General features: G+C 35.1%; 1 protein-coding gene across 4 annotated transcripts in view; it reads left to right on the top strand.

Annotated features, from left to right (window-relative positions):
• PTPRZ1 (protein tyrosine phosphatase receptor type Z1) overlaps positions 1–8405 on the top strand; it is a 167683-nt gene that overhangs the window by 108813 nt on the left and 50465 nt on the right. For all 4 annotated transcript variants that reach the window (XM_081800181.1, XM_081800180.1, XM_081800183.1 and 1 more), the window contains exons 10-11: positions 171–297; positions 7508–7554. In XM_081800181.1, coding sequence (XP_081656307.1) covers positions 171–297; positions 7508–7554 — 174 coding nt within the window. The remainder of the gene's footprint in view (positions 1–170; positions 298–7507; positions 7555–8405) is intronic.

Raw genomic sequence — 8405 nt, 5'->3', positions numbered from 1 at the left:
CACAAATCTCACAAGTTCAACTTAACAACATTGCATACAGTTTTTCTTAGATTAATAAAATATATTTTCCGTTGGCAAATGAGAAAATGTTTTCTAAAGACAGATGTCTATTATGTTAGTGCTCTGATGAGAATAATACATTAATATAATTACTGACATCTTTCTTTTAGGGTGCTATTCTCAATAATTTACTACCCAATATGAGTTATGTGCTTCAGATAGTAGCCATCTGCGCTAATGGCTTATATGGAAAATACAGTGACCAGCTTGTTGTTGACATGCCTTCTGATGACCCGGGTAAGTCCCTTGATATGCCTTTATATCCACATAAATGAAGCTAGTTTAGTTACTGGGTACAATGGTGCTTTATCTCTGACTTTATATTGTTTTGGCCAAAAGGCAAAATGATTTTTTTTTGGTCTGGATCATCAGCTAATTTTGTGAAGCATGGAAACCATTTTCATTCAACAGATCTGGTGCAAGACAATAAGTAAATTTATTCTAAATGTTGAAGTTTTCTATTTGTGAAATAAGAACAGCAAAATCTGTTGTTTTGTCTGTAATGGTCATCAGATGAAAATAGCTATGTAAATATTAAGACTTTTATTTTGACAATGAAAAGTTGGTTTCATTTGTGTTTATTTCCTTTTTCAGCCCCCAAAGCATTTTGTAGTAAGTATATACGTGATTCTAGGATCATGTGAGGTACTTTGAAATATCTATACAATACATCTAACAGTTTATCTTAGGTCTTTTCTTTTTTCTTTTTTTTAATGATATGCATATCTTAGGTATTTTCATCCACTTTTTATAATTCTGTGTGAAGGGGGTAGAGTGCTTTCCTCTTAGTTGACTTGCCAGTACTGTTTCCCAAAGCAAAACAAAGATGTTGTTTCTAATTCTACTTTATTTGCATGCATCTTCTCTAAGTATTATGGGAAAATCTTTTGATCTAAAACCTTATGCAATAATTAAATGAAGTGCAGACCATCATAATTTGACAATTTACAAATGTATATAATTAGTTTTCCTTTTGTTAGCATAAGCAGTTTTAAGGCAATAGAATGGAATTATATATGTATGTATTTATATGTATATGTGTATATTTATATACACATAGATATCATGCATATGCATATTCATAAATACATGCAAACATGTGCACATAAATGTAAATATTCTTTGGTCACCCCTACCATACCATGAGTCTACTCACTGGTAATTTTATAAATTTTTCATGGATGGTAATAAATTACATTACTTATACCATATTCCAGTTGGACATATTGAAGAAAAACTGGTATATTGATTAGCCTTTGTGGTCTATATGATATAGCAAGGACTTTAATTCATTATGAGCTTGTTCATTAATGACCTCAACAGAGTTGTCCTCACTAGTTAAATTTTTAAGTTAAAGTATGTATGTCAGAGCATTAGATGGTAGATTATGTATCCTTCTAAACCACAGGCTACAAAACTTCCCAAAATATTTCCCAGATTAAAATGTGGATGGCCAATGAATATTACTACTATCATGATGGCAATATCACTATTTAATATTTCTTACAATCTGCCTCATGGCCTGGGTATAATGTACTGTTTTTATGTAGCATTGATTTTCAAAATTAGGTTATTTTTAAATGGAATGTGAGCTCTAAATCTTATTGAAAGGTGAGTATCAAAATCAACTGACCAGTTATCAGTTACGCCATATCATGCTCCTCCCCTGACTGTCATCCCTCACCAGAATTCCCCATATGGATCCACCTAGAAAATGACATCTTTAACAGAGCAACGTTGACTATCATGGCCAATATCATATGTGAATTGATGAAATATGGTATATAAAAATCTCCTCTAATGCTATTTTGCATTTTAGGATAAGAATTGTGTTAAATACATTCATTTAATTTACTACCTTGGTTTAATTATACCACTCTCATTTCTGTACATAAAACAATCTCCCAGGAGTTTACAAAAAATAATTACTTCCAGCTATTTGTGGTATGTCTTTCTTACTCTCTCCACTATGTCAGAATTTTAAACTTTAGGAATTTTTCTTAGATGCTTACTGCATAAAGGAAAACAGATCAAATGTTTATTTTCTACAGAAGCGATTTCTGAGTGATCCTGATAGAGCGTATCTATCCTGGCCCAAAGCACAATATTCTTGCATCATTTGTTGCACTTTCACATTTGTACAAAATAACAAGTATTGTAACTTGATTTCCATTTATTCAAAGGCTGAGGACACTGTTGAACTGATGACATGTGAATTTGGGCATACCATTTAATCTCCAAGGATAGCTCAGTCCCTTAAAGCATTTTGTACAGTGATGATGTTTTAGTGAAACATGGCATTTGATTTGATGTTTCACTATGATATTCCTCTTAAAAGCTAAGGTTAAAAACTTAGATTATTCCTTAATTATTTCTACCAAAAAGTCCTCCATCAAAAGCCAACTTACCCCATGTGTGGGGTCTTCCTATTTTTCATAAAGGAATTATTTGTTCTTTTAGAACTCATTTTTTTCTGATCTAAAAGGCGGCAATGGCATTTCAATTCATATATATTCAACTTGTTATTAAAACTACCTTATCTTAAATACTGTTTCTGTGGTGAATGTATCACAGTAAAAGTCTTGACCAAAGTACTGTCTTGTGGTTTAGTGCGATGGTACCTACAAGATTTGTTGATTTTATGATTTATATGGCTAATGGAGGTGTAAGTGGCCTTTGAGTTTGCTGCTTATTTCATGGTGTTTATTAGCACCATTTCATCCTGTTGATCATGTTGTTCCTTACCTTAATAACATTGTAATGTACCCTATTGAATCATTTTATTATTATTTCAGATAAGCTGTTTTCTAAATACTGTGTTGTTTTTTGCTTGTGTTATAAAGAAATGAAGGAGGTTATTTACAGTTGCCCTCATTCCTTCAATGGTATATTTCAAATATTTTAATCGATATCCACGAAAGAAAACTGAAGCTTCCAAATTGTGCATTTAACTTTGGCTAATTGGATTGTTGTTTGTGCGTTTTAATTACAGTCCTGTGTACCACGGCGTCACCATAAAACTAGTGTCCATGAAACATTACTCCAGTTTGCTATTTTCAAATACGTGCATAAATTCGTATTAGGAAACAATTTGAATTTGTCCAGGAAAAGCTTACTAAAGTTAAACTAAAATGTATATTCTCTCCAAATACTTTGTAGAAAATTATATTTATGAATAAGCAATTCATAAATATATTTATTTCATTGTAAATAATTGTGTCTTTTCTATTCGGGAATGTAGAGTTAATTATTATACAATTATAGAGGATATTATTTAAGTACGTGTTGTAGGGCCTTGATAATTGTGTATGTTAAATTTAAATGCATGGTGAATTAGATCAACACATTCTTCTGTTGTTGTGTGCTTTGCAGTCGTGTAACAGTTGTGTTTGTTAAATCACTATACATCTGTCCTTGCTCTGCCTGTACCATCCTGTGCTGTGGGTGTTATTATGTAATAATATTTGAAATCGCGGTTTGAAGAGATTGCAGTCTACATTGCTTTGCCCTCTTGTGCTGTAACACTTGGCTTCCTTCAGACAATTAAATAAGCCTTGTTTGCCAACCTTTGTTGGTGTTGCTTTTTTGTGTTATGGAATGTTAATGTGCGACTAACATGCTCTTTTGGAAAATTTAGCATCACATGTGCCCCCGAACAAAACCAGAATGAACCAATAGCTTTTTTTTTTTTTTTAAAGATTTTATTTATTTATTTGACAGAGACAGAGATAGCGAGAGCAGGAGCACAAGCAAGTGGGAGTGGGAGAGGGAGAAGCAGGCTTCCCGCCGAGCAGGGAGCCTGATGTGGGACTTGATCCCAGGACCTTGGGATCATGACCTGAGCCAAAGGCAGCCGCTTAACCGACTGAGCCACCCAGGCGTCCCAACCAATAGCTTTTGTTCAGTTATCACACATATGTGAATTTTAAGTGTTCACTCAAAAAAATATCAACAGTCTTTACTGTTGGACATTTTATAGCGTTCCTGCAGTCTAGTTTGAGGAAGTGAATGAGAAGACTGTCAACCAGTATACTTTTGAACTACCCAATATATCGGTATTGCCTAAGTCAGGTCAGTGGCTGCTAAAATACCAGTTATTTGTGAGGACCCAGCAGGCCGGAGGGTACCAGTTGGAGACCTTGTGCCCATCACCAGAGGTGCTGTGAACTCTCAGCCTTAGAAACGTGGCCTCAGAATCTCCAGGAAGATAGAAAACATTTTCTAAAATTATTTTATTTCAAACTTGTTCTGAAGAGGCCCAGCACAAGATTTCCAGATTATATGGGGGAAGAAGTATTCCAGGGCAACCCCAGAATTTTGGTCAATTTGAATAATCGAATTGGAAACCAGAAATGAAGATCCTTCAAAGTGGGTTAATACTTACAGATATGAAGGCATCCACACTTGGGGTACTCACCCGCGAGAGGGCCATGAAGCTAGGAGGGACCAAAGGACTGCCTGGACCCATACAGTCCGCCCCGAGGGCCCACAGCAGGCCCAAAGGGGACATCTCACTTCCTATAGTGGTGAATAGCAAAGCCAGTTTCAGTAGAACTCATTGATACTCTTTGGGGGAAATGACTGGGTAAAGTCATGTATTCTAACTTAGGAGGAACCCAAATCCATATAGTTTATTTATGCTGTGGTAAAGGATAAAAATAAATCCCATGCAATGATACACTCAGAGAATATTGAAAGAAAAGGAAGTCAGTCCTCAATGTGATAATTATACATACCCTACCCCAGCTTGACAGTCAATAAGAAAATGCTTTTGCCCATTAAAAGTATGAAGTTAGTAAAGTTAGATCGTGTTTTTGTTTGCTTGCTTGTTTTTAATTTTAAAACATTTCCTTAAGCATGTTGAAGAGAATGGATTATCACTGAGACTTTTTTCCCCATGGCCTCTTAACAGAGAAAAATCGACAGTATCATACATGTATCACTAACAAATATTTGTTATGACTTGCCCTTATTAACATTAAAATATTTTAAAAGTTCATGAAAGGGTGTGACTCCATTTAAAAGCATTTTGGTAAAATTATGCATTGTCTCACATGCTGAATTTGAAGGCTTTCGGGTGCATTAACTTCTCTAATTGCAGTTTATAGAAAATCATATTGAAGGTTCTTATTTGTCTTTTGCAGTTTAGCTGCATCCATCCCATCTTTATCACCTGTATTGATTTCCTTGGCAGTTGTAGAGACACAAATATTCCAAACTATTGAGATCACTTTAATTTGAAAACATGAAGAATTAAGAGCATGAGAAACAAAAAATAGAAAACGGAGAACATTAATGATCCAAATAAAGGTTTCCAAACTCTTTCATGGTGGGTTTTAACAAGAAAAAAAAAAATAATTGAGTGTTAAATTTAACTCAGGGCTAAATTAACATTGTTCAGGATAAGTGACTTTGAGATAGCTCAATAGTCAAGAGTATTAATTTTATCTAAATTCTCTTGAGAGGGTGACTCACTTCTCAATTTTTCTTGAATTCTCCTCTAAATGGAATCCATGCACAGGACTACATTTTATGGCCTTACATTTCTTAATGCCTAGAAATTTTCTGATAAAAATAAACTCAAGAAACTCTGTGGGTTTTTTTTTTTTTTACTTTTCTGTATGTATATTTTATTTTATTATTTATTTATTTTTTGTTATGTTCAATTAGCCAGCATATAGTACATCATTAGTTTTTTTAAATTTTTTTATTATGTTATGTTAATCACCATACATTACATCATTAGTTTTTGATGTAGTGTTCCATGATTCATTGTTTGCCTATAACACCCAGTGCTCCATGCAGTACTTGCCCTCTTTAATACCCATCACCAGGGTAACCCATCCTCCCACCCCCCTCCCCTCTAGAACCCTCAGTTTGTTTCTCAGAGTCCATACATCATTAGTTTTTGATGTAGTGTTCAACCATTCATTAGCTGCGTATAACACCCAGTGCTCATCACGCCACGTGGCCTCCTTAATGCCCATCACCCAGTTACCGCATTCTCCACCCCATCCCTTCCATAACCCTCAGTTTGGTTCCCGGAGTCTAGAGTCTCTCATGGTTTGTCTCCCTCTCTGATTTCTTCCCATTCCATTTTCCCTCTACTGTGATCCTCCGCTCTATTCCTTATGTTCCACATATGAGTGGAACCATAAAATAATTGTCTTTCTCTGCTTGACTTATTTCACTTAGCATAATCCCCTCCAGTTCCACGCATGTCAATGCAAATGGTGGGTATTCATCCTTTCTGATGGCTGAGTAATATTCCATTGTATATATGAACCACATCTTCTTTATCCATTCATCTGTTGAAGGACATCTCGGCTCCTTCCACAGTTTGGCTATTGTGAAGAAAAGAAAAAAGTCTGTGTTATAAAACAGGCCTGGATTTGATAAACATTTCATGTTAATTCACTTCTGCCTTTGAAAACTTTAGAGAATATGCATCTCCCTTGAAGATACCTAGAGGTATAAAGTATAGAACAAAAGCAACTTTGGGAGAGTGAAGAGCATGAATTTTCGAGAAGGAGTGAAATTCTATAGAATAATGAGACTAAGAGAAGCATTATTGTAATAATGCTCAGCTGAAGCTGAGCCCAGTGCAGCTCTGATGAAGCATGAAGGACAGTGCTTCTCCGGTCAGCCCCTCAGTAATTTGGCATTGTGTCTAGATTCCTTGTTGGAGAGAGAGAACCAGCTCCTAATCTTTCCTCACATTTACTGGCAGGTTTTGTTCTAGGATTGAGATACCCATGTACTGGAAATATACTGATTCTGGTTGTTGGGAACAGCAGACTTGAATGATCCCGGCCAGTGCATTCTTTGTGTAGACAGCACCACTGGGTTTCCCTGGGGTGAAGGACCTGGAATCACTCTGGTCAGTCCTTCCTGTCCATTTGATGCAACACCCTGTGTACATATAAGTGTGAGCCCAAATTCACAGTATAGAAGGAATCATTTGACCCTCAACGAGAAGAGGAACTGAAGGAAGAAACAGCTGAATAAGAAAATAAATCCTGTCAATTCTCCCCCTAATCCCTGGCATTTCCCTAACTGTCAGCCCTGCTAAGGATGAAGGTCTACACTGATGAAAAATTATTTCGGTTTTTTATACTCAGTAATATCAGCCTGTCTGCCTCTCCCTTCTTAGCTTCAATCCCACATAGAGGGGAGGGGGAAGGAGAAGGGAGTTGGAGTAGAAGATAGAGATGAAGGTTTTGAATGCAGTTTTATATAGGTGTGTAGTGGTGTGTTATGTAGTGTTCAGTAGTGTTGAAACTTAAAATTTGAAATTTTTATTTTTGGAGGTTCTGTATTTTCAAAACTAACAAGTCTTTCCCCGCACCCCCACCCCCGGCGCCCCCAACCTCTCCATCCAAAGGTGAACCCACAGGGTTAAAATAGTTGAATAAACATTTTAATAATTTTGTTTCTAATTTTGTAGAACTTGACCTCTTCCCTGAATTAATTGGAACTGAAGAAATAGTCAAGGTATTGTAACTATCTTTATATTAAAATGTTTGAAAATTAAAAAGTATTTGTTGAAATATTGGTTAGGTTTCAGATGTTGCTTCAATCAAAGTTCGTGTTGATTATTCATAGGGTTAGTTGCTGAGCTTTATAGTCACATAATTGATATGCATGATTCTTTCATGGAAGAATTGGAAGACACTTTGATAGAATAGTAAAAATAACAAAGAGGTGGTGATGATGAAAAAAAATGAACTTTAAAGATAATTATAGCTATAAACTGTATCTATAATTCAGAATTTTTTCAGTGTTCAAGTTTTCTAAAAGACCGATATTTAACCAATTCTTAATATTTCTACAGTTTTTTTTATAAACACCTTAACTAATGGTTGACAGATTGATAATAAACATGAGCCAAAACATAAGTTGTATATATTCGTTTGCCTGTTCAATCTAAATAATTGTGTTTGGATTATTCATATTATAAGTGTCTGTTGCTAGCATAATGTCCTGTAAATAAATAGGTATTTAAGAATATTTATAATTTTTAACATTGTCCTAATTTTTAAAATAGAGAAAAAATGACGGATGCACCTTCTATTTCATCCTAACCCCAAACGTACTGTTCTTCGTAACTGAGTATATGTTAAATGCAGGTGCTATTCTTAATGTCGTATGAATGTATGTATATGTACACATGTGTGCATGAGGTCACAGAGTGTGATAACTAATGCTACCATCTGGCAATAAATAGCAGTTAAGTTGTATTTTCACATGTATGGTTATCTCAGTAATTTATATATCTTATGGCACTTCTCTCTTGCAAAGGATTATTTTACCAAAGTGAGCAACCTACCTTTCAACAAGAGTTC

The sequence above is a fragment of the Leptonychotes weddellii genome, chromosome 12 (assembly GCF_054177405.1).
Source record: "Leptonychotes weddellii isolate Sample4059 chromosome 12, ASM5417740v2, whole genome shotgun sequence".
In the NCBI taxonomy this organism is placed as follows: Eukaryota; Metazoa; Chordata; class Mammalia; order Carnivora; family Phocidae; genus Leptonychotes; species Leptonychotes weddellii.
Note: the sequence above shows the minus strand (reverse complement) of the source record. Positions and strands in the feature narration are given on the sequence as shown.